Raw genomic sequence first — 27448 nt, 5'->3', positions numbered from 1 at the left:
TTTATCTTCTATTAGCATTCTTTGAAGGTGTCAGATAAAAAACATGCAGAACAGGTAAGCTGACATAAACTATAAATAACATCTGTGTAAAATCTTAAAATAGTTTGTGGTTCATCACTGAGTAGTTTTCTTACTAATATTTAAATTAATATGCTGACTATAATAGCTTAATACTGAGAAAAGTTTTGCTATAGTATGTAGATAATTTTTGTGAGTGGTGATGAGTGTTCTTACCACTGTTAATAATTTGGCTTAGTTGTGTCTTCAGTTAAATTTTGATAAAAAGAGGCCACATGATGAAGTGGAAATTATGATGGATTAGATATCAGAAGATTTAGGTTCCAGTAAATAAAGGATTATTCCAGACCCTTTGAGTGTTGATCAGAAGTGCACACCAGTGGAAGATTAGAGATGAGAATGAAAGAAAGGGGGGAGACCCGCCAGCACTAACCAGAATAGTGATTTTAGGGGCCATTTTTGCTTCTTTTTCACTTCTTTCATTTGAAAAATAAATAAATTTAAGGTGACTATACCATTTAAAATTATTAAAATTGAAGGAGTCACTTTGAAGTTATTGTTTGTTGTTGTTTAATACAGTGTTCTCCTAGTGTATTGAAATAGAATTAATCTGCCAGGCAACGTTTTGGTAACAAATCTATTTACTTAATTTCATACCTATAATTTTCAGAATTCACAACTTCTTTCCATTAGAAGGTAAAGGTAAAGGGAATCAAGGCTTTAAAAAAACCCTGTCCGTTTCACGGACGTACTCTGCAGCAGCACAGATGTCGTCCCAGATAACTTGGACCAGCTTTGTTTTTGAGCAGCAATAACTGTAGGAGTTTCTTTGTGAGACCAAAACAACTTCACACAAGATTTCCATTTAAATATAAGGTTGTGTAATTTCCATCTCTATTCTTACCTTATTCAGGCATGTCCCAAAGTCTAAGCTTCTCTAGGGATTGAGCCTTCTTCCTTTTATAGATAGACAGGTAAATAGATAGATCTTTTTCCTTTAAGAAAAAGAATATTATATGTTATATATGTGTGTACATATGCATACGTATGCCACACACACACACACACACAACTTCCCTTTAAGAAAAAGCCGCTTGTAACCTCACCTCTTTTTCTGCCTGTCTGGGGTCTGGGGTAACAATAGATCTTGGTTGCCCAAGATAATCTCAGTTTACTTATACCTGTGTGTTTAGAGCCCCCTTTTACTTTTAAAACTTTGAGGTTTGGGTGGTCAGTTAATTATATGTCATTCCTGTATCTTCCCCTTTCACAGGGAAACCTTTCCAAATAGCATATACTTACTATCCTTACTTTCTCAGCTCTTTTCCTTCAATCCATTGCTATTGCTTTGTGACTGCCCCCAAGTCCACCCCACTTCTCCACTGAAATGGTTCTTGCAAGAGTACAAAAGACCACCAAATTACTAAATCCCACGGATACTTGTAGTCTTTATAAATGTTGGCCTTTCTGCAGCCTTCGTACTGTGCACCATGCCTTTCTTCATCTTCATCTTCCTTGACTTTTGAAACAACATTTTACCGTGGGTTTCCTCCTTTGTCTCAGGTGGCCTATCTTGACTGATCTTCCCTAGCTTCTCTTCCCTCTGCTTCTCTTCTCTCTGTCCTTAAAATATTGCTGTGTCTTCCCAAAATTCTAGTTTATTGATCCTTCACTTTCCTTTCTCTTTTCTATTGCTGTGCTCTCCCTGAATGATTTCAATGGTGTCCCTAACTCCTGTGTGTAGGACTCTAGTCTCAGCCGCCTCCTGAGGTCTAGACCATTTTTTCGCCGTTCTGTTGGACATCTTTCTGCAGCTTTCTCACAGGTCTCTTGAACTCATTCTGCTAACATCCTTATCTCAAACTTGCTTTCCCCTCTGTGTTCTCTACCTTGATTAATGATACCTGTTTTAATCAAATCCAAAACCTGAGACTCAGCCATCATCTTCCCTCATCCCCCACATCCAGTCTCCCAGCTCTGTCCCTTTCTTTGTGCCTTCAGTGCTGTTCCTTGATTCAGGTTATATAACATTATTATTACCTCCAGACCTCCCTCTCTAGTCAGTTCTCCAAATTTCTGTCAATGTGGTTTTCTAAAATGCACAAATGATCTTGTCGTCTATTGTTAAACACCCCAGCTTACTCATTTCTTGAGCGATGAGGTTCTTATGTGTTTGTGTGAAATGGGTCTGAGTGACGGATGACCTGGCCTCAGCCTGCCTTTGTAGCTGTGTTTGTAGCTGCACAGTCCTGAGCTGGAGTCACTAAGAATTATAGCACATGCTGTTTTCTTCTTTCAGGGAACACAGTGCCCTTCTTCCCCTCATGAAGCTGATAAGTTTTAAATAACACTTCCTCCTTAATCAGAAACATAGAATAATGTTTAAAATCATGGTCTCCAAAGATACACCTTCTGGAATCTAAACCCAGCTTTGCCATTTGCTAGATAGTTATTTTATTTTGGACCCATTACTTAATCTCTCTATGCCTTAGTTTTCTCACCTGTAAATAGGAATAGAGTTGTTGAGAAGATCAAATGAATTAATGTTATGAAGATTAAATGAATTAACCTACATAATGCATTTGGAATAGTAGCTGGTTCTATAGATAGAAGTCTTCTCATGGTATAGTCATATTTTTCTTTTCATGCTTAAATGCTTTTAATCAGTGAATGAATACGTGGATAAAGAATGTGTCAACAGATATACTCCCAGCACCTGGCATTGTGCTTTGAGAATGGTAAATGTTTAATTAATCTCTGTTTTAATGAGATGTCTATAATGTAAATACATAGTTTAGTTATATGTAGTGTTATTTTTTCTTCCTACAATCCTGTCCTTTTTAAAAATTGAGGTACAATTTACGTAAAATGCAGACATTTTTAAGTGTATAATTTGATTAATTTTGAAAACTGTATACACCTGTTTAACTACAACCCCAGTAAAGATGTAGAACATTTCAATCACTCCAGAAAGTTCCTTCATGTATCTTTCTAAACCATTCACCTCACACCCCACCCCTGGCCAACCACTGTTTTGATTTCTCATGTAAATGGAATTACCAATATGTATTCTTTTTTGTCCGGAGTTTTTCACTCAACGGTGTTTGAGTTCATCTTTGTTTCTGTGTGATCAGTAGTTCATTGCTTGTTATTTCTGTGTAGTATTTCAGTGAAAGAGTATATCATAGTTCGTTTATCCATCCTCCCATTGGTGGTCTTTTGAGGTGTTCCCAGTTTTTTGCTATTATGAATAAAGCTGCAAAGAACATTTCTGTGAAAGTCTTTGTGGACATGTATTTTCATTTCTATTGGATATGTACCTAAGAGAAAAAGTGCTGGCTCATAGCTACCAAATAATTTTCCCAAACTGTGTACTGTTTTATACTCCTACCAACAGTGTATGAGAATTCCAAGTGCTTTATATTCTTACCAACAACTGGTATTATTGGTCTTTTTAATTTTAGCCGTTTTATGGTTGTAGAGGGGTTATAATTTGCATTTTCCTGATGATTAATACTATTAGCATCTTTTCCATGTGCTTTGTTCATTCATCACTCACGTATCTCCTTATGTGAAATGCCCAAGTCTTTTGCCCATTTAAAAACTGGATTGTTTATCTTACTGCTTTGTAGTTCTTTGTAGGCTGTTTACAAGGCTGTGTACAATTCAGTGGGTTAGTTATATACATTGCAAATATTCTTCCAGTTTTTGGCTGGCCTCTTAAAACCAAAAACAAAAAAACAAAACACTGTTGATGTGTAGGCTTTAAATTTTGATAAAGTCCAATTTTTCAATTTTTTCTTTTATGCTTAGTAATTTTTGTGTCTTAAGAAATCTTTGTATACCCTAAGGTTGCATAGATATTCTTCTATGTTTCTTTCTAAAAGCTTTATAATTTTAGATTTTACACAGTCTTATTTTGAATTAACAAGTATACTTTGTAAATGCTTAACTAAGTTCAGGAGAAAAGCATTCTAACTTTTTTTATTATTGTTGAGATATATTTCACATACTATAAAATTCATCCTTTTAAAGTGTGTACAATTCAATGGGTTTTTTTAGTATAGTCACAGAGTTGTGCAACCATCATCACTTTCTCATTCCAGAACATTTCGTCACCCTATAAAGAAAAGAAACTACGAATTGCTGTTCATCTCCTTTCTCCCCCACCCCCACCCTTCCTGGACAACCACTAATATACTCTGCATCACAATGGATTTGGCTATTCTGGACAGGTCATATTAATGGGATCACACAGTATGTAGCTTTTTGTGACTGGCTTCTTTACTTAGGCATAATGTTTTCAAGGTTCATCCATGTTGGAGCCTGTATCCTTTAAATAGCTAAATAATATTCCATTGTATGGATATATACCACGTTTTGCTTATTCATTCATCAGTTGATAGATATGTCTTTAACTTTTTAAAGAAAGCTTGTTTTATTTTTTCATATTGTGGAATATTATAGTTCAGTTTATGTACTCATAAAATACTTAGTGTCTGTAGTGTTACCTTTATTTAAGGGTATGTAGTTTTACTCATTTAATGTGCTTGGGATTAGGGATTCAGAGATGAATCCCTCAGGGAGGTTTCTGTCTAGTGGAAGAAAGAGGCATGTAAACAGATAACTTCCAGTACAATGTGGAAAATACTATTAGCGTTATAATCTAAAGTAAGTGTAATCTCAGAAGTCAGCCCTAAGTCTACTGGAGGAATTAGGTAGTAAAGGCTTCCGAGGAAGTGACATTTGAGCTAGATCTTTAAGAATGAATAGGCATTTGCCAATGTGGTTGGGGATATTTCAGGAAGAAGAAGTGGCTGTACCGAGGTAGGAACTCTGAAGTGGGCTGGTATGTCCTGTGCCTCCGAGGTCAGCATGATGGTGGCATGGGTAACACCGAGGCGTCGGGAAAGGCCGGGCAGGGCCCATTGTGGACATCTTCACATCTAAGCAAAGGAATTTGGATGTTATTTTTTTTGGTGTCTTGGAGACCAAAGGGGTTTGCATGAATGAAATGGGGGTCACTGCTAATTCAAGGTCTCTTGGAGGACCTCACATCCAGGAAAACCCAACTTCTCATTTTTTCCAGAATTCTGTCCTCATAGGCACTTAAAAAATGCATATACCTCCCCTACTCCCATACTGGCCTCTTACCACCTCCTCTGTCACAGTCTCTTGATTCCCTGTTTTGGTTTATTTCATTTGTCATTTACCTAAAATTATCATGTTCATTTATTTCTTTACTTGGCCACTGCATCTCTTGCTTCCAGAGCAGGTTCTTTATTACCTCGCCCCAACCAACGTTTGGCACATGGGAGGCACATAGCTGTTTCTTAGCAACTGTCCCATCAGTTGTATTGTGTTCAGTTCTCCAGCCCATTATCTACACCCCAGGGCTTACTGATTTCTCTTTCCCTTTCCTCCCTGTCTCACTCCATCAACCTTTTAAATTATGAAATAAATGCATAATAAAAGTACATAAAACAAATGTGGTAGCTTTTTTTTTTTTTTTTTGTACTGTAAAGTAAATATCCATTAAGTGCTATCCAGTCAAAATATAGAACATAGTAGTGCTCCCTTCCTGGTCATGCTCCCACCCCACAACCACCTCACTCCCAGGGATAACCACTCCCCTAACTTTGAAACCACCACTTCGTTTTCCTTATAGTTTTAAAAACTAACTATGCATCTCTAGATAAAACTTTACCTGATTTAAACCTTTGTATAAATGGAAAAATACAGAACTATTTCTTTGTGTGTGTGTGTGTGTGTGTGTGTGTGTGTGTGTCATTGTCTGATTTCTTTTGCTTAGAGTCCATCCATGTTTTTTTCTATAGCTGATGTTTGTTTACTGTGTTTGTTGTGTAGTATTTCGTAGTCTGAATATACTATAATGTATTTACTCATTCGACTATTGATGAGCGTTTAAATTGTTCCGAGTTTCAACTGTTATGAAAAGTGCTGCTATAAACATTTACCGTATAGTGGTAAACTTTTCTAGAATGGAATTGCTGGAGTCAACTTCAATTTTACTAGATTTTGTCTATGTAGTATATAATTTAAAAGGCCAGTCTCTAAAGAGACAGTGCCAATGTTTATTCACACCAGCTATATGTTAGCATTTCCACCCTATTTATGAGTCAACATTTTTTTACTTGTTATTGTTTTATAAGTACTTAGCTACTTATTTAAACTGAAATTTAAACTGAAAACTTTCTGTTTTTACATATCCATATTAAAGAAACAGTAACAAAGCTATTTAAAAATGTGGCTTAACCTTATGCCATCTGGGTCCATGACATGAAATCAATATGTATTTTCCCAATATTAAATTTATTTAATTTTTAAGTTAGCTATTTTTAGACTAATATGGGATGACTATATTTTATGTACACTGAGTGATACTTGCCACAACTTTTATTTTTTAATCTAAAATGTCATAGCTGTATGTTTTCAGCTTTAAATAGTTGTGTTTTATAAAAAGATCTCTATATTTTTTAGCAATAATAAAACTTTCGGTTTTGTTATACAGATTTTATTTCTAGGAATTTATGTGGAATATTTATTAAAATAACTCTAATAGATCTTTATTTTTCTTTAAAGTTGGCCTTTGCCAGAGTTTGATCCAAGCCAGATTCGACTGATTGTGTATCAAGACTGTGAAAGACGAGGGAGAAATGTCTTATTTGACTCCAGTGTTAAGAGGAAAAACGAGGACATATCAGTATCGGTGAGCATCATTATTTATTGGGTTGAAATTTAATGTCAGATATTTAATTCAAGAAAGTGAGTAAAATTTCAATTATTTTACTTTTGTCAGTATAAAATGTCTTTGCCATGCTTTTATAATTCAGAGCCCAGATTTTGAGAATTTTTAAAGGAAAAAACAGTTGCCTTATTTGTCATTAGTCTAGTACTAGAGAACATTTTAGTTTGACTTTTATTTCCTTACGTAATTGTATTGAGAGATATGACCAGAGCTATCAGGATCCTTAGAGGATCTGGTCCAAACCTCCCATCGCACAGTTGTGGAAAGTGTGACCTAAAGAGATGAAATTACTTGTCTGAAATTATTTGTCTGAAGGTGCAAAGTAAGTTAAATCTGCAGCCCTTAATCTATCATGTTTCCCCTACTCTACAGTGGTAGCAAGAGCATCTATTTTGTTACTTTTCAATGTCATATTTTGAAATATTTTATGACTACTTTAACATTAGTACATGGACATTCACTTGGTCATCCAAGAAAACCTAGGTGATTGCGGTTATCCCTGCTGTTGATACTGCCATTACACTTTGTGGCATAAAGATTCAGTCCTGTGGACCTGTAATCTGGAAATGCAATCTTGGAATTGTGTTTTCTCCCCTCCCTTAAACTGACAATTTTCACTAGCATTTTATTCCCAATACTTTGGGAAAGCTTTTTCTTATCAGTAGAATTGTCCATTAAAGCAAACAAATATTTATTTTTTTGAGTCTCGGGGGTTTGTGTTTGAGATTTTATGTTCTTAGAAAAGTTGAATCTGTTGGCCATAGTCTGTGGTCCTATTTACAGCTGCATCCTCAGCTCAGCGTCTGCTGCAGTGGCCGGTAATAGCAGATGTGCACGTCTGAGTTACTGTGATTGCCAAGTCTACTGTGTCCTTGTAATTATTAACACGTTCTCCATTTTCTGGAGATTGTGCTTTGTTTAGATTTCGTATCCATTATCTGGACACTTTTTTCAATCTGATAAGAAGTAAGCATTGCAAAATGTTCTTAAAGTATTGTTTATTTGTACAAATAACTAAGTATCTACTAGCTTCTTGGAGATTTAGCAGTCTGTACCCTCTTGGCACCTGCAATTAGTCATCCTTTAGGGGAGGTAGACATTGAACAAATAAATACATGGATTAATAATTCCAAATTGTAATTAAGTATTGTGAACGAAACACACAGAATGCTTATGAGATTCCACAGGAAGGAACCCAATATTCATCATTTTGGGTATAGGGGTATTGAGGGAGGTCTCACTGAGGAAGCGAAATTCAAGCTGAGATCTTCAGAAACTGAAAGCATGGAATGGGGGGTGGGTTTCCTGGTAGTAGGACCAGAAAATGTAGCACAAAGTGACTTAGGAGCTTGGTGAATTGAAGGAACTAAAAGAAGGCAAGTCTGATAGTAATTAGTATGTAAAGTAGCTAGAGAAGAAGCTGGAGAGAGATGGAGCAGGAGCCAATGTATTTAGGCCCTCATAGGTCTCCAGGTTAGAAATTTAGATTATATCCTAAATGCAGAGGGCAGCCATTAAAGGGGTTTGGTTTACATTTCACAAAAATCACTTTGGTACAGAGCCCAGAAATAGACTCACACAGATTCAATCAATTAGTTTATGACAAAGGAACCAAGAATATGCAATGGGGAAAGGATAGTCTTTTTTGATAAATGATATTAGTTCACCTGGACAGCCCACATGTAAAAGAATGAAATCAGACGATTACCTTACACCATATGCAAAACTAAGTCACAGTGGATTAAAGACTTAAATGTAAGACCTGAAAACATAAAACTCCTAGAAGAAAACATAGGCAGCAAGTTCTTTGACATCAGTTTTGGCAGTGAGTTTTTGGATTTGATACCAAAAGTAAAGGCAACAAAAGCAAAAACCAACAAGTGGAACTACATCAAAACACAAAGCTTCTGCACAGCAAAGGAAACCATCAACAAAATGAAAAGGAACCCTACCGGTTGGGAGAAAATATTTGCAAGTTTTATATCTGACAAGAGGTTAATATCCAAAATACATAAAGACCTCATACAACTCAATAGCAAAACCCCCAAACAATCCAATTTAAAAAATGGGCAGAGGATCTGAATAGACATGTTTCCAAAGAAGACATATAGATGGCCAAAGGTTACATGGGAAAAGACGCTCAATATCACTGATCATCAAGGAAATGCAAATCAAAACCACAATGAGAAATCACTTCATACTTTTAGAATGGCTATTAGCAAAAAGACAAGTGTTGGTGAGGATGTGAAGAAAAGAAAACCCTTGTGTACAGTTTGTGGGAATGTAAATTGATGCAGCCACTATTGAAATCACTATGGAGGTTCCTCAGAAAATTAAAAAAATAGAACTACCATATGATCCAGCATTTTCACTTTGGGATATTTATCCAAAGAAAGTAAAAACACTAACTTTAAAAGGTATATGAACCCTATGTTCATTGCAGCATTATTTACAACAGCCAAGACATGGAAACAGCCTAAGTGTCTATCGATAGATGATTAGATAAAGAAGTGGTACATATATACGATGGAATATTATTCAGTCGTAAAATAGAATGAAATCTTGCTATTTACAACAGCATAGATGGACCTGGAGGGCATTATGATAAATGAAATAAGTGAGAAAGACAAATGTGTATGTATGGTCTCACTTATATGTGGAATTTAAAAAGAACTGAATCCATAGATAACAAAGAACAGACAGGTAGTTACTGCCAGAGGTGAGGGTGGAAGGTTGGCGAAATGGGTGAAGTGGGTCAAAAGGTACAAACTTCCAGTTATGAAATAAATCATGGATAATTACTTATTACGTATTTGAAAGTTGCTAAAAGAGTAGATCTTAAAAGTTCTCATCAGAAAAAAATTTTGTAATTATACATAGTGGTGAATGTTAACTGCACTTATTGTGGAGATCGTTTCCCAATATATACAAATAATGAATCATTATGTTGTACACCTGAAACTAATGTTGTCAATTACATCTCAATTTTAAAAATATAGTGGAAAAAATCACTTGGGGCTGCTATGTGGAGAACGGTTAGATGTGGGTGATGAGGGAGAAGAAAGTGTTTTGGTGAACCTAGCATTTTGGTTTGAATAGCTGAGTGGTGAGATGCCAAAGAGTCATAGAATCGTAGATGGTCAAGCGGACAGTTGAAATCTAAGGTAATTCAGAAGTGCTAAGCATGTCTTCTTTTTATTTATACTGCTGATAGCTCATCAGAATTAGGCTGAGGCTGATAAGTTGACATAAATTGATTAATCAGTACTCTTTTGATTATTTTTTTAGCAAATGTTTATTGAGGTTTTTCTTTGTACTTGGTAGTGTTCCAATGAATTGCAGCATATTACCTCTCCCTTACTAGTTATCTTAATGCTGTTCATTGTGTGTTTCTTCAGCGTTCTTCCTTTTTATCTTAAACAGCCTTGTTAGTCTGGCCTCATGCTGTTTCTTGAACCCTTTTTGCTCACCTTCTGTAGGATGGTGCTTCGTTTGTCTCACTGGCCTTCTTTTCTGCTGCTGTCTTCCTTTCCTCTCAATTAGCTTTTTTCTTTGCCTGCAAACATTCAGAAAGACTCTTCCTCTGAACACCAACAAAATAATGATCCTTCTACTTTCTCCTTCAGGTATGTGTTCTTCTGTTTGTGTTCCTCTCAGTCTTCCTCTCAGTGTCTGTTGGTGTCTCACTCTGACAGGCTCTCCTCAGTTTCACTTCTCAGATTCTTCTTTCTACGTACCTCTTATTCTCCTGTGTTTCTCTTCGTCGCCTCTGTCTCTCTGTGTCTCAATAGTAATCTGTCTACTGGCTCTAATCTCATACCAACCACTCATTCCTCAACTCTCTGAAATTTTCCTGTAAGTCTACTTCTTCTTTTTTAAACTTTTCTCAAGACTCATCAGTGACTGGAAATCACAGTTTTGAATACCTCCAGTCTCACTTGTATATGTCCGTCCTCCCTACATGCCATCTCCCTAAATGAAGATTTATCCTCTTTCAAGGTTCATTTTATCAGAACTTTATGAATCCTTTTTGATTCCTCTAGGTATATTCCTTTTCTCTTCCATTAGAATTCTCATAATCCTTTGCAAATAGTCTCATAGACTTCTATATTATAGCTATAGTTATATGTATATTTGCTATTAGACTAGGAAAAAAAAAGGTAAAACAGTTCTCTGTTATTCACCTTTGTTTCCTAAACTGCACACTGTCTCCCATGTATTAAGTATTCAAGACATATTTTGATCAATTGTAATTACAGTTACGAAGTTTATTGTCAAAATACTGAAAATACTTTCATGAAGATTTCATATGTTCCTTTTAAACACTACATACAGAACACCACAAAATGCCCATTGTTTCCCTCAATTGCAAGCTGTTTGATCTTGACATGATTTTTTTTTCATTCACTTTTCTGTACCTGTCCGATTGGAACATGAAATCATGTGGATTCTGTAAAGGCAAAAAAGGACTGTGTGAAATAAATGATAATTTTAAACTTACACAAAATTTTGGATCCCTACATAATGTTGAGATAGTTTAGGCGTTAGCAGTTTGCTGACTGAAGGTAAATCATTCAGCCTTGTCTTTGCACAGCAGCATTCAATTTAGATATGACAAATGTTGAAGTCACTTCTCATGCCCTTTCTTTTTCTTAGTTTAAAACAATCTACATGAGAGAATAAGGATTATAAATACTAATTTAGCCATATAATTTACCAAAAGATTTATTGAGGAAAATTTCTGTCTTAACATTGAGAAAATAATACCATGAATTATAAATGGAGAGCCAAGCTTTAGAATGTGAGTTCTACCAAATTGCTTTACTCTGCTCCCTTTACCAAAAAGAAATTAGCATTTTCTAATTTGGAAATATCTATAAGTTTCTTAGGCAATTTAATACCAGCCTGATTCTGAATTTTAGGATTATATTTGAAAAACATTTCATTTGAAAGCTGTCAAGTAAAAGTAAAAGATACTAATACTTGGGCTTACTAAATAAGTTCGAGTGTAATTAGTTGGATCAAAATCAGATTAATGAAATTTATTTACTTTGAAGCTACATCAGCATTAAGATGTAGCCATTGTAAAAATACTTATTGAGGTCCCTTTAAATAAGACACATGGCAATTTTCTTTGTAAAGATGATAGATGATCATAATTTACTTTATTGAGTGGGATGGGAGGGAAGGCAGTGTTTCACAATGGAATACTGATTCATTTCTGGATTCAGTCGAACCAAGGAATTCTGTGTGAAGAACATGACATCACCTTGTACAATAAGCAGAACATTTCTGTATTTCCACACAAAGCAAATACTGTGTATCTAGAGTACATTTAATGAGTTTAGGAGGAAATGAGGGAGCTGTATACTTTATTACATTTTAAATTCTATGATTAGTGAATTACATAAATGCTTTATTTTAGAAATTACTTTGCATACCTAAATATTGTCTCATAATAATGAAATAAAATTTATTAATGTATAGCTTTCTCAGAACATATATTTTGTAACTCTGTTATATTCTATGAAAAATGACTGTTGAACTTTAAAACCTGATTAAATTGAATACATGCAATGATTTTAATAAAAGAACTTAACTTGTTTGTAAAAAATTATTATTTTTTTACATTCGATCCTCAGACCTTATTATCTTACAGCTGAAATGTAAAAATTATTGAGATGTGGTTTCTTTGAACATTGATGTAGCCAAATGGATCCAGTGTGGTTTGATCACATGATACTATCATTATTCTAGACGTTGTTTATGTTTTAATGATAACGCAATGCTATTTCATGAGTTCCCAGTGAAGTTATACATCAGAAAAATCACATAACTTTGGAAAGGTGAATGCAACTTACAGTGTGTGAGGGTTTGTTCACTCTGAAGTATTGTACAAATATTAATAGTTGAGGCTTAATTCTGATATGAGATTTGGAACATAAGATTTGATTAGGTAATTGGAGCTGTATAAAAGTTAATATACACAAATCAATAAGCTCAACATATACAAATAGCTTCCAGTTAGAAGATATAAAGGAAGCCAAGACTCCATTTAAAATAACAGTTTTTAAAAGTACATGTGCAGAAACTTAACATAACCTATATGTTTAGAACTTTTAAAAGTCTCCTGAAGTACATAAGATCTTACTTGAGCAAATGGAAAGGCAAAATATATTCTTGGATAATACTTGTCATAAAATTTTACATTCTTTTTAAATTATTTTGTAAAATGTTGCTACCGGTATCTCAAAAATGCCAACTGCATTTATTTATTTGGTGGGGTGTAGTGTCTGGAACCAGATAGCATATGCTAAAGTTCAAATGAAAAGAAATTTGCAATAATGTTTGGAAAAAAAAAAAGAAGGGCAGTAGGGATGACCTAGCCTTACCAAATTTGAAAATATACAGTAAAGTCTCCATCATTAAAACAGTATGTTATTGTCACAAAAATAGACAGACCAATAGACCGAAATACAGGATCAGAAATAGATCCAAGTACATGCAGGAATTTAGTATTTGATAAAGGCGTCATTTTAAATCAATAAGGTAAAGATTAATAAATGGTGTATCGAGACAATTAGATGGCTTTTTAGAAGAAATACAAATTTGGATTCATAGCTCAAGTGTCAAACATTTAAATGTAAAAAATAAAACTATACCATTACATAAAAAGTAAGAGTGACTTCATATATATATATATATATGTATATACATACATACACACACATATATCTGTGTAGTTGAGAAGTTCTAGCTACAAATTAAAACCCAGAGGCCATAAAGTAAAAGACTGATAAATTTGACAACCAAATTAAAAAAAAAATTGGGTGGTAAACAAAATAAAGCAAAAATAAACAAAAAAGAAAATACCACCATAAGGCAAGTTCAAAGGCAAATTATACCCTGGGAAAACAATTTACAACCTAAAACTAAGTGACACATCTTTCTAGTTCCTAGAAATCAAGACAGGAAAACCACTTAGTAGAAAATTGGGTGAAGGACAAGAGCAGAGAGTACACATATAAATGACCATTACATATTTAAAAAGATTGTTACTCTCATTCATAATAAAGGAAATGAAAATTAAAACTCTCCTGTGATTTTAGTTCTTTTAGAGTGGCAATAACCCAAACTTAGAATGACAAGCAAGACTTTACTGTTAAAGTGAGCGAAATGTAAATTTCCATGGAGGGTAATTGGCAATACCTTTTAAACTTATATATATTTATGTTTTGACCCAGTTGTTCCACCTGCAATGTCATTAACAAGTGACTGGTTAAATAAGGAACAGTGTATTTACACACTAGAGTATTATGCAACTGTACTTTAAAAAAAAAGAATGAGGAAGATTTGTAAAAATAGATGGACAGTTTCTCCAGGACATTAATGGAAAATAAAGTAAGGGCAGAACTGAATTACTTACCTTTCCTGTAAGAGAGAATGAAAAGTATTATTATGCTTATATGAGGTATGACAGTTAAGTTCGCGAACTCCTAGAAAAAATGCTGCATACGTCTTTGCTGAATATCACTATGGTCACCTTCGAAGTACTCCCCTTGGGAAGCTATGCACTGACCAGCACCTAGTTCACCCTTCAAAGAAATTTTGGAACTCTTTCTGGAATGGCCATCAGAGCTCTCGTCGTATTACCCTTGATGTCCTGAATGTCATCAAAATATCTTTTTTTCAATATTTCCTTTATCTTCGGGTAAAGAAAGAAGTCATTGGGGGCCAGGTCAGGTGAGTAGGGAGGGTGTTCCAATACAGTTATTTGTTTACTGGCTAAAAACTCCCTCACAGACAGTGCTGTGTGAGCTGGTGCATTGTCATGATGGAACAGCTCCTTTGGGACCATTTTTGCACACGCCTGTCTCATGCCACGATTTTCAGTTAAGATTTTCCTAACTGTTTCTCTATCGATGTTTACTTGGTCTTATGCTTCTCACAGTTAGCTGATGATTTTGACACACAATTCGACGAATTTTTGCAATATTTTTGTCAGTGTTGCTCGTTACTGGCCGCCCTGATCACTCTTCATCAGTGACACATTCTCTCCCCTCAGAAAAACGTTTAATCCGTTTGTATACTGCCATTTTCTTCATGGCATTATCCCCATAAACGTGGACTAACATGTCCCTCATTTCTCTTCCACTCTTGCCAAGTTTGTTCGTTGCTCTAATTCAAGTTCATTCTCGTGACTGCACACAAAAACACACAACAATAATGAATGCCACTCAGCAAGACACCCCCACGTGTAATACGAACACAGCCTTACCGAGCTGTTTGTGCATTGCTGCCAATGTAAGCACACGGTGGTAAGTTTGTGAACATAATTGTCAGACCTTATATATTTCTTTCCTCCCTCTAGTATATTGCTTCTTGTTTCAGAGATTGGACATGCATCGTTTCTTCGGCCTGGAATGTCTTTCTCCCTCTCCCTCTTTCACCTCAACTCCTGTGCTTTTTTTGTAATCCAAGCTTAAATGTCACCTCCTTGATCTGCCTAGACTAAATTAAGTCCTCTCTTGGGCAATTCACTTAAACATTGTTGTTTCTTAACCTCTCATCTGTAAAATGGGAATAATACCTACCTCATACAGTTGTTGTTAGGAATAAAAGAGTACAATATATACAGAACAGTACCTGACCAGATAGTAAGTGCCTATGAATTAGCTGAGTGGCTATCCTTAATCATATTTGAAATATATGAGCTCCGACAATTAAGTTCGTGAACTGGTTACTACGATGTTGCTAACCTTTTTTGATATTAGAGGGATTATTCACTATGAATTTGTACCAACTGGACAGTTAACCAGGTTTACTATTTGGAGGTGCTGAAAAGGCTGTGTGAAAAAGTTAGACGACCTCAACTTTTCGCCAACAATTCATGGCTCTTGCATCACGACAATGCACCAGCTCACACAGCACTGTCTGTGAGGGAGTTTTAAACAGTAAACAAATAAGTGTATTGGAACACCCTCCCTCCTCACCTGACCTGGCCCCCAATGATTCTTTACTTAAAGATAAAGGAAATACTGAAAGGAATGCATTTTGATGACATTCAACACATCAAGGGTGATACGATGACAGCTCTGATGGCCATTCCAGAAAAAGAGCTTCAAAATTGCTTTGAAGGGTACACTAGGCGCTGGCATTGGTGCATAGCTTCCAAAGGGGAGTACTTCGAAGGTGACCGTAGTGATACTCAGCAATGAGGTACGTAGCACCTGTTCTAGGATGAGTTCATGAACTTGTCTGACATTATATATTTCGTTATATGTATTTGTCTAGTTATTTGTTAAATGACTCTTTCCCCTGTTAGATTGTTAGTTCCATGAGGAAAAGAACTGTGTCTGTTCTATTCACTTCTGTCCCCTAGTGCTTGGTACATACAGTACTCAGATACTTTCGTTAACAGAGAAAATAGTGGTTGCAGTAGTGAATACATCAGGCCAGTGGGATTTTGACTCGAAGTATGTTCTAGAACATACTTACTAGCTGTTGTAACCTTGGTGAAGAAAACTTCTCTGGGCTTCAGGTTTCTCATCAGTAAAATTGGGTTTAATATCTACCATACCGAGTATTAATAGAAAATATACTTTAAAGGCCTCACGTTTTGTTGGTGACCAGTAAGTAGTAAAGTTATTAAGATGTGGCCAAGAACATCAACACTGAAAATACCAATATTTTCAGTGAGTGTTTAAGTGAAATAATATAAATGGAAATATCTAGTAAAGTTCCTGACTCCCAAATAGGCATTCAATTATGTTAGCCCCCTACTTTAACATTTTTCTAACACTATTTATAGCTGCCAATCAGTAAGGATGTTAGTTCTAGACACTGTATTGAGCATTTTATATATTTATTTATATGTAGGTATATAATGAGACACACACACACCCCTTAAGTGTTCCATACAACCTACCCATTACCATGTTTCCCCAAAAGTAAGACCTAGCCCGACAGTCAGCTCTAATGCATCTTTTGGAGCAAAACTTAATATAAGACCTAGTCTTATATTATAGTAAAAGAAGACCAGGTCTTATATTAATTTTTGCTCCAAAAGATGCACTAAAGCTGATTGTCCAGCTAGATCTTATTTTCGGGGAAACACTGTAGGTAGGGTTTTTCTTCCCATTAAACAGATAAGGGTTAGAGAAGTCAAGTAACTTGCCCAAGGAGCCAGGATTTACATTCAGTCTATTTAGTTTTTAAGCCCTTGTTCTTTTTCCTATACCATGCTCTCTCTTTACATTTTTAGTTAGAGGGGATTTGGAATTACCAGGTGCTCTCTTTCACAGCGACTTTGGTGATGGGGGCAACTGTAAAACAATTAGTATCCCCAAAATTGTGGTTTCCATCAGATTTCTTCTTCTGAAAACCTACTTGAGGCCTGTTTCATGGAAGAGTGGACATACTGGTAACTGTGATAAAGCACTTCTGGGGATATCACAGACTTGGTTGCATTGCAACTTTGGTAGCTGTGAGCAGTGAGCTCTAGAACCTCTTGGGGAGGAGGCGGAGAACAAGAGGAATAAAGAAAAAGAACTAGAAATATGTTCTTCCATACTAGACTGCACAACCTTCTGATCCTGATTAACTCTTATTAAAAATTTAACTGTTTAATACCTTCTCATTTGAAAAGATTAAATTTATATGTATGTACATATAGTAAAATATAAAAGTCATTTGCATTTTTCCTTCCACCCCTACATCTCTCCCAAGTTTTTTTCCGTAAAAATATGTTACTTATGTTTACTTGTAGTGGGTATATTGTTATGTTTAAATGAATTAATAAGTATTTTTAAATTTCTTGGTTTTAATTTCTAATACAGGAAAATATTGATAGATAAAACTCACATAAACAAAGGGTTTTTGGGGTCCTCAGTAATTTTTAAGAGCATAAAAGGGGTTTTGCTACCAAATAATTTGAAAACTGCTGTAATATATTATTGTCACTAGTAATGAATATTGTGTAGACCATAGTAATATAGAAAAATCTCCGTAATTTAATAATGTTGCTGAGAACAGGACAATACAAACTCCACAGATATTATTATAGTTGTGAGACAAAAAATAGTAAACAGTATTGGAGAGAACATGGTAAAATGCAAATAGTCATTATGTTCAGGTTATATTATTTTGAATGATTTTATCTTTGGTTTTTCCAAAGCTTTTTATACTACAATTACATTTTTGTGTGGCTAAAAATCAGTTAAAATATGAATGAGCATAATATCTCTATTTCAGAAACTCTGTAGTGATGCTCAAGTTAAAGTCTTTGGGAAATGCTGCCAACTGAAACCTGGAGGAGACAGCTCTTCCTCTTTAGATAGTTCTATGACCTCATCTTCTGATGTGAAAGACCAGTGTCCAAAGTACCAGGTAAGATCACTGATGTCATTTATTCATTCATTCATTCAAACACATGTTTGAGTATCTACAACATGTTGTATACACTATGGAAAGGATGTAACGTGGACTAGTTTTTACCATCCTGGAGTTTACATTGTAGCTGGGGAGGCAGATAATTAAATAAGTTTATGAACTTTGATACATTTTAAGATAGGGGAAGTACAAAGAACTATGAGCATAGGTAGCAGGGGTATTTTCTCTACCTTTTATTTCCCAATTCAGATTTTTGGAGCTACCTGAATAATTTCTTATTTTACATACTTTTAAATTATTGAAATATGAAGATAAATATAAAATAATTGTACAGTTCGGCTTTAGTGTGAAATTGAAGTATGACAGGAAGTATACACAATTAGAAATGTGCGTTTTTATTTTTTAAAAGTAATTTTTAAAAAAGTAACTTCTTTTAAAATACAGAATTAAACAAATCAGCAACTACAGAGGAAATGCTTTATACACTTGTTATATTTTACATAAGATCAGTATTTGATTTCATACATCTGATGTGACTTTGTCACAAGTATTTCATATTTAGAAGTACCAAAATGGAATCATAGGCTTTTAAATTATTTGTAATTAGGTAATTGTGTTTGGATGGAAATTGGCCCTTATACCACATCAGTGTGATGGTATATGTGAAAGAATTCTGAAGTTGTTAAAATGCAAATATTATTAGGAGGCTGTGTCCGGGAACTGGCCTTCCCACCACATACCTGGTTACAGGAAACTCTGAGCTTTACAGAATGGCTCCCCACAGGAGGCACTGCCTGGCTCCTGCATTTCTCCTCCACCTGCAGCATGATACCCTAAGAAGTCCTGACGGTGCTGTGCTATGTAACAGCTTCATAGTCACGCCAGGTTGACATTTGCTAATTTGCTCAATTGTGCAAACTTGCCTTTCTTCCTAATAAAATGTAATTAAAAATGAATATTAGCAAATGGATCCAGATTTTTAGAAACCCTGAATCAATGAGTGACTGTAATCTCATTTTGCATCAAAATCCCTAGAGATTTTCTTTTTTTAAGGTACAGATTTCCAGGTCACGCTCCCAGGTATTCTGCTAGGTTTAGTGTGGTCCTGGAAATCGGTTTGTTTAGCAAGAAGGCATTGAATTATTGTAGTATATAGTTTACTACACTTGATAAAATGTGATTCAGGTAACTAGAATATTATTTTTTATTTAGGCAGATTATTATAGATTATTAGCTTTCATCAATGAGTACTTGCAAAGAATTGACCTTTCAAATAAGGGCCTTTTTTTTAAAAAAAAAAAAAAGCATTAAAGATGATAGCACTTTCTTAATTATGACCTTCATTATAGACTGTCACATTAAAATATATAACATGTCAGTGACATTCATGATAACTATTTGGCTGGTATTAAAGAAAATCTTTACTAGCAAACTGTATGGTCTCATAAAATGTAAACACTAATTTATTTTTATGTTTCTTCTTAGGATTTTTTTCTATTTGTAGTAAAATCTGTAAATGCTTTGGGTCATCTTCCTCATCAATTGTATTGTTATATAATTGTTATCTGTTAGGACTTGCATTGGGACACCCTTTAAAACAGTGATTTAAGCAAATTAGGGATTCTTTTCCTCACATGACAAGAAGTCTGGAGGTAAGCCATTTAGGTATGATATATGGGCTTCAAGATGGCCTTAGAGAGCAAGGCTCCCTTATCTTTCTACATAGAATTAATGTGTCTTGTTGCCTTTTGGTCAGATATGGCGTCTCCATCGCCAGTGACTTCCATTTATATCTCATTGACCAGGCCTGTATTGAATACATGTAAATGGATAGTTCTGAAAGCTGTTACTCCAGTCATTAGTTTAACCTTTTGAATGTAGAAACCAACCCTAAATTTCCTATTTACAAAGGAGGCTCTGAAATGCATTTTATTTTCAGTTGGGCACATTGCTGCCCTGAAACAAATAGGACTTCAAAAACTAAGGAATAAGATATTTGGTAGATAATTAGTGATGTTTGCCACAGTATCTAAATAGTAAGCAAATGGATGAGTTCAATTTTTAGCTTTTTTCTGATTCCTATGAGGACAATTAAAGAATAATGGAAAGGAATAACTTTTTGATCAGAGTTTTTTGAAAATAAGTCATTCTAATGTTTCAAATAAGTCCTTAAAAAAAAAAAAAAACACTACAAATTTTTTGCACAATAGGAGTAGTAAAAATTCCAGTTCAGTGAATTCTACTTCTTGTTATCTGTCCTGGAGAAGCATTGCATATGCATAAGATTTGGTTAATAATGCTTATTTGTAATAGCAAAAACCTGGAAGTGACCTAAGTACCCATTAGTAAGGGGAACTGACTTGATAAAAAGTGTGCTGTTTTCATACAGTAGAAATGCTGTGTGGTTTTTAAAAGGTATCCATGTGTAACAATATGGTTAGATCTATAAGACACTGAAATGACAAGAATCAAACTGCAGAACAGTGTATACCATATAGAATCAGTTAAACTCTTATGTAGAATAACTACAGCAAAAGAATTTTTAATAAAAATTAGTATTTGAAAATCATAAGGTTTTAAATTCTGCAATTTTATTAATGTTGTGGCTGTTGTTTAGGGTTCTCGGTGCTCTTCTGATGCCAATATGCTTGGAGAGATGATGTTTGGCTCAGTAGCAATGAGCTACAAAGGATCCACCTTAAAAATTCATCAAATCCGGTAGGGGATTTTCTGATTTTTCATAATGAATCCGTTTAGAATAGTTAATATTTTTGCAGATAAGAGAATTTCATATAGCTTTCACTCAGATTAAGCATGTCAGATTACTCCGTTTATGATGTTCTGTGGATTTAATGCTGCTTCATGGCTATTGTAACTCTGCAGTGAAATTTCTGTGACTTACACATTTTTATTTATAATAAATTGAAAAGATTCTTGTATTTTAGTTTTGACCTCTCTCCGTCCCTCTCTTTTTCTTCATAGTTCTCCTCCACAGCTTATGCTCAGCAAAGTTTTTACTGCACGGACTGGCAGCAGCATCTGTGGGAGTCTCAATACGTAAGTGGTTATGGACATAGGGAGAAATGAATTAAGATGTGCAGAGTCTGAAAACTAACAGACTGCTCTCAGGATTGAAGCTGAAATTCAGATGTTTTTCCCCATCACTTCAGTTTGAAAGTGTATGGAAACCAGATTCCCACCCCCAGCTTTATGGAGCTATAATAGGCATATAACATTGTATAGGTTTAAAGTGTACATGTTGACTTGATACATTGATACATTGCAAAATGGTTACCACCATAGCATTAGTTAACATCTCCATCCTATCACATAATTACCATTTCTTTTTTGTGGTAAGGACATTTAATATTTACTCTCTCAGCAACTTTCAGGTATATAGTGCAGTATTATTAGCTATAATCTGCGTGCTGTACATTAGATCCCCAGAACTCATTAACTTAAAAGTGAAGTTTGCACCCTATGACCATTGAGCCCCTGGTAACCACCACTCTATTTTTCTGAGTTTGGCTTTTTTAGATTCCACATATAAGTGATATCATATGTTACTTGTCTTTCTCTATCTGACTTATTTCACTTAGCATAATGCCCTTAAGGTGCATTCAAGTTGTTAAAAATGACAGGATTTCCTCCTTTCTCATGGCTGCATAACATTTCTCTCCCCCTTCCCCTCCCCCTCCCCCTCTTCCCCTCTTCCCCTCTCCCCCTCTCCCTATCTTCCTGTGTGTGTGTGTGTGTGTGTGTGTGTGTGTGTGTGTGTGTGTGTGAGTGTGTGAGAATAGCATCTTTTTTTTCATTCAACCTTTGACAAACAGTTTGTCTCTCCATATTGGCTATTGTCAATAATGCTGCAATGAACATGAGAGTACAGGTATCTCTATGAGGTCCTCATTTCAATTTATTTGCATATATACCTAGAAGTGGCATTGCTGGATCATGTGGTAGTTATATTTTTAAGTTTTTCAGGAATCTCCATACTGTTTTCCATAGTGGCTACAACAATTTATATTCCCACCAACAGTGTACAAGCGTTCCCTTTTCTGCACATCCTCACCAATGCTTTTCATCTCTTGTCTAGCCATTCTAACAGGTGTGAATTGATATTTTATTGTGGTTTGATTTGCATTTTCCTGATCATTAGTGATTTTGAGCACCTTTTTATGTATCTTTTGGCTATTTGTATATCTTCTTTGGAAAACTGTCTATTCAGTTCCCCTGAATACTGAGATGAACTATTCATTTTTTAATTGGGTTGCTTGTTTTTTTTTGCTATTGTATGAGTTCTTATATATTTTGGATATTAACCCCTTATGATTTGCAAGTTTTTCTCCCATTCCATAGTTGCCTTTTCATTTTGCTGACTGTTTTGCTGTACAGAAGATTTTTAGTGATGTAGTTCCAGGTCTTTGTTTTTTATTTTGTTGCTGTGCTTTTGGTGCTATATCCAGGAAATTGCTGCTAAACCCTGTGACAAGGAGCATTTTCCTTACAGTTTCTTCTAGGAATTTTATGGTTTTGGATCTTACGTTTAAGTCTTTAATCCATTTTGTATTCATTTTTGTGAATGGTATAAGAGGGGATTCCAATTCATTCTTCTACATACAGTTATCTAGTGTTCCTAAGAGCATTCATTGAAAAGACTATCCTTTCCCTATTGGGTATTCTTGGCTCCTTCATCAAATATTAGTTGACCATATATGTGGTGGAGGTGTTTCTTGGCTCCTGATTCCATTTTATTGATCTGTGTGTCTATTTTTATGTCAGTATTATACTGTTTTGATTACTGTAGCTTTGTAGTGTAATTTAAAATTGGGACATATGCTACCTGGGGCTTTGCTCTTCTTTTTAAGATTGCTTTGGCTATTTGGGATCTTTTGTGGCTCCATAAAATTTTAAGATTGTTTTTCTATTTCTGTGAAAAATGCCATTGGAATTTTGACAGAAGTTGCATTTAATCGATAGATGGCTTGGGGTTAAATGGACATTTTAACAATATTTATTCCGATTCATGAACACGGGGTATTTTTCCATTATTTTGTGTCTTCTCCAATTTCTTTCATCAAAGGCTTGTAGTTCTCAGTATACAAATCTTTTACCTCCTTCATTAAATTATTCCTAAATATTGTATTATTTTTGATGTTATTGTGAACAGGAGTGTTTTCTTTTTTCCCCCAAATGTTTTGTTGCTTGTGTATAGAAACACAACTATTTTCTATATGTTGATTTTTGTACCCTGTAACTTTACTGAATTTGTTCTTTAGTTTTAGCAGTCTTTTGTGGAGGCTTTAGGATTTTTTCCATATAAGAGCATATCATCTACAAACATAGACAGCTTTACTTTTTTTTTCTCTTTGGATGCCTTTTATTTCTTTTTCTTGCCTGATTGTTCTGGCTAGTACTTTTAGTATTATGTTGAATAGGAATGGTAAGAATGGGCATCCTTGTCTTGTTCATGGTTTTAAGAGAAAAAAAAATATCTTTCAACCTTTCACCATTGAATATGATGTTGGCTTTAGGTTTGTCTCATACAGCCTTCATTATGTTGAGGTATATTCCTTCTATACTCTCTTTGTTGAGGATTTTTTTTTTTTTTTTTTTGCATGACAGGATTTTTGTCAAATACTTTTTCTGTATTGAGATAATGATATGATTTTTACTTTTCATTCTATTAATACGGTGTATCCCATTTATACTTTGCATTTATTGAACTATCCTTGTATCCCAGGGATAAATTCCACTTGATCATGTTGAATGATCCTTTAGTGTGCTGTGAATTCAGTTTGCTAATATTTTGTTGAGAATTTTTGTATCTATATTCATCAGGGATATTGGTCTGTAATTTTCTTTCCTTATGTTGTCCTTATGTGGCTTTCAGAGTGCAGGGAGTGTTTTCTCCTCTTTGGTTTTGAGAAGAGTTTGAGAAGGATTGTAGTTAATTCTTCTTTAAATGTTTGTTAGAATTTACCAGTGAAACCATCTGGTCCTGAGCTTTCCTATGTTGGGAGGTTTTTGATTACCAATTTAATCTCCTTACTCGTTATTGGTCTGTTCCGATTTTTTATTTCTTCATGACTGCGTCTGGATAGAGTGTACATTCCAGGACTTTATCCATTTCTTCTGGGTTATCCAGTTTGTTGGCATATAATTGTTCATGGTAGTCTCTCATGATTTTTAAATTTTATTTCTGGGGTATCATTTGTAACATCTCTTTCATTTCTGATTTTATGAATATGAGTCCTCTTTCTGTTTTTCTGATTTAGTCTAGCTAAAGGTTTGTCAATTTTGTGTATCTCTTCAGAAAACCAGCTCTTAGTTTTATTGGTCTTTTCTATTATTTTTCTAGTTTCTATTTTATTTATTTCCCCTCTGGGTTTTGTTACAACATGTCCTCAATGTCGTTTTGTTTAATGTCATTTCGTTATAACATTGTGAGATGCTGTAGAAACCTAACTCCTGTTTATATCAATTAGTCTGTGGTAAAATTGGTTTCATTATATATCATTTCACTTAATGTTACAGAGCTTATTGACAATGTTAAGTGAGGACTTACTGTATTCTGCTAACTTGGGGCTTAATTTGTTCTTTTTGTAGTTCCTTAAGGTATAACGTGAGGCGGTTTGTTTGAGATTTTTCTTGTTCCTTAATGTAGGCATTTGTTTCTATAAACTTCCCTCCTAGAACTAACTGCTTTTGAAGCATCCTGTAGGTTTTGCTATGCTGTGCTTCAGTTTCATTTGTTTTGAGATATTTCTTGATTTTTTTCTTTTTTTTAATCTTTGACCCATCGGTTGTTCAGAAGCATGTTGTTTAATCTCCATATATTTGTGAATTTTCCAGCTTTCCTCCTATTGTTGATTTCTAATTTCATATTGTGGACAGAAAAAATACTTGGTATGATTTAAGTCTTCTTAAATTTGCCAAGACTTGTTTTGTGACTTATCGTGTGATCTGTCTTGGAGAATGTTTCATGTGTGCTTGAGAAGATGGGGTTTTCTTGCTGTTGGATGCAATGTTCTGTATATATTCGTTAGTACCATTTAGTCTAAAGTATGGTTCAAGTCCTATGTTTCTTTGTTGATTTTATATCCGGAAGATCTATCTTGTTGAAAGTAAGGTATTGAAGTCCTCTACTATTAAGTTGTTGTGTACTTGTTCCTTCAGATATATTAGTATTTCCTTAGAATGTTTAGGTGCTCTGATGTTGGGTGCATATATATTTATGATTGCTATATCTTCCTGGTGAATTACTCTCCTTATCATTGTATGACCATTATTGTCTCTTGTTACCATTTTTGGTTAAGTCTAATTTATCTGATAAATATTGCTTCCCTGGCTCTCTTTTGGTTTCCACTTGCACGGAATATCTTTTTCTGTCCCTTCATGTTGCCTATGTATATCATTAAAGTTGAAGTGAGTCTCTTGTAGGCAGCATATTGTTGGGTCTTGTTTTTAGTTAGAGAACAGGAAATGTGGTTTCTCTTCCTCTAATTTGCTAGAAGCTATATCTGGAAGTAAAATGTTGAATGCATTTCCATGTTAAGTTGACAGGCTGATTTTCCAATTTGCTGTGCCACGCTGAGTTAGCATCTGTAGGTTGTGCCTCTTCAGTTTTTAGATTCCTGGCAGAATTAACCCTGCAATTAGGAATGGCCTAGGTCCGCCATATGATGGGGCACAGGGACCTTACAAGTTGCTATTGCCAAGATTAGAATAGTGAAGCTGCCCTGATGTCAGGATAATGGGCTCTATGCCAGAACCAAGTAAATGAAGGACTGGACCTAGCATGAGGTGGTAGTGAACCCCAGGGAGGGATTCTGTAGGTGCCAAATCAGAAACTTGGCTAGCCAGCATACATGGGGTATCCAAAGTCAAAAGCAGCAAGAGGTAGCAAGGAGCTGACTCCAAACTAGAGACATTCTGAAGAGCCTCTATTAATTGTAAATGCTCTAAAAAGACTTCTGAGAGGTTTTATTAGCTAAAGTTCTAATACCTGTAGCTCTTTTTTTAACTTGTAGGAAGGAAAGGGAGAGATGTTTTTTATAGTATCATTGATGCTTAAAATATATTTATGCCAAAGCACTATTTTTAAAGAATTTAATACTAAAGTAGAAATTGTAAGTCCTACATTGGAATGACTGATTTTAGCTCTAATCCCCTCAGTTTCTTCATCTTGTTTTAGTTTGAATTGATAGTTCTTAAAGTCTCAAGGAAGGATACTTTGCACTAAACACACAATTTTATTTTTGTTACTTTGAAGAATTTACTAAAAAGTGATATAGGCCATTTATAATGTGCAGAATAAATATACTTGTTTGATAATTTTGTTGATTCTTTTTTTTTCTTTCTTGTTTTCTGACAGAAGTTTAGGAGCTATTTTCAGGTCCAAAATTGAGGGGAAACTTTGTAGTTCAAATCAGGATCAGTAATCTTTTTCTGTAAGGGTCCAGCTAGTAAATATTTCTGACTTTGTGAGCCAGACAGTATGTTACAGTTTTTCAGTTCTGCGATTGTAGCATTAATGCAGCCATACATAATACACAAATGACTGGGTGTGGCTGTCTTCCAATAAAACTTTATTTACAAAAAACAGGCAGCAGGCTGGATTTTAGCCCTTAGGCTATAGTTTGCCAACCGCTGATCTTAATTATTAGTTTATAGTACTAATAGAGAAAACGAAAACTTAAAAAACTGTTATGCCCTTAAAATTTCATTGGGATATATAAGAAATTGCCATTAAAAGCATAAAATGAATTTGGAATTTATTTCTTTCTTCTCCCCCTTAGGCTGCAAGACAGTCTTGAATTCATCAATCAGGACAACAGTACATTAAAGGCTGATAGTAACACAGTTATTAATGGACTACTTGGAAATATAGGTAAATGGTTCCTTGGGTTTTATAAGTTTTAAAAATGTTAACAGTATGACAAAGATTTGCAGTTCTTTCTTAGTAATGTACATCTTTTATAAGACCAAAGAGTTTCAAATGCTAGAATTGGAAAAGTCATTTAAATTGCAAGTGTGTATAACGTTTGTATTATTTGAAAAACATGATTTTCATATTTTTGAGCATAATATTTATTTTGTATCTGAAAAAAAGAACTGCTGAAGATCTAATTTTTTTTTAACTTTGATACATCTTTGAAAGGTACTATTATTGATATAAAAAGCCCTGAGTAGCTCTCTTGAATATATCAGCTGAGGAAGACTGGTATACTTTTCCCCTCCTCTATTCCATAACAATAAAAGTTATTT

The 27448-nt window shown here is 34.7% G+C and overlaps 1 protein-coding gene across 2 annotated transcripts in view; it reads left to right on the top strand.

Annotated features, from left to right (window-relative positions):
• FNIP1 (folliculin interacting protein 1) overlaps positions 1 to 27448 on the top strand; it is a 114577-nt gene that overhangs the window by 36095 nt on the left and 51034 nt on the right. For both annotated transcript variants that reach the window (XM_019756042.3, XM_019756043.3), the window contains exons 2-6: positions 6622 to 6748; positions 18041 to 18175; positions 20796 to 20896; positions 21161 to 21235; positions 26980 to 27071. In XM_019756042.3, the coding sequence (XP_019611601.1) occupies positions 6622 to 6748; positions 18041 to 18175; positions 20796 to 20896; positions 21161 to 21235; positions 26980 to 27071 (530 nt within the window). The remainder of the gene's footprint in view (positions 1 to 6621; positions 6749 to 18040; positions 18176 to 20795; positions 20897 to 21160; positions 21236 to 26979; positions 27072 to 27448) is intronic.

Source organism: Rhinolophus sinicus, chromosome 5, assembly GCF_057876585.1.
Source record: "Rhinolophus sinicus isolate RSI-liver-muscle chromosome 5, RSI-T2T, whole genome shotgun sequence".
NCBI lineage: Eukaryota > Metazoa > Chordata > Mammalia > Chiroptera > Rhinolophidae > Rhinolophus > Rhinolophus sinicus.
This window is presented reverse-complemented; position numbering and strand designations above follow the sequence as displayed.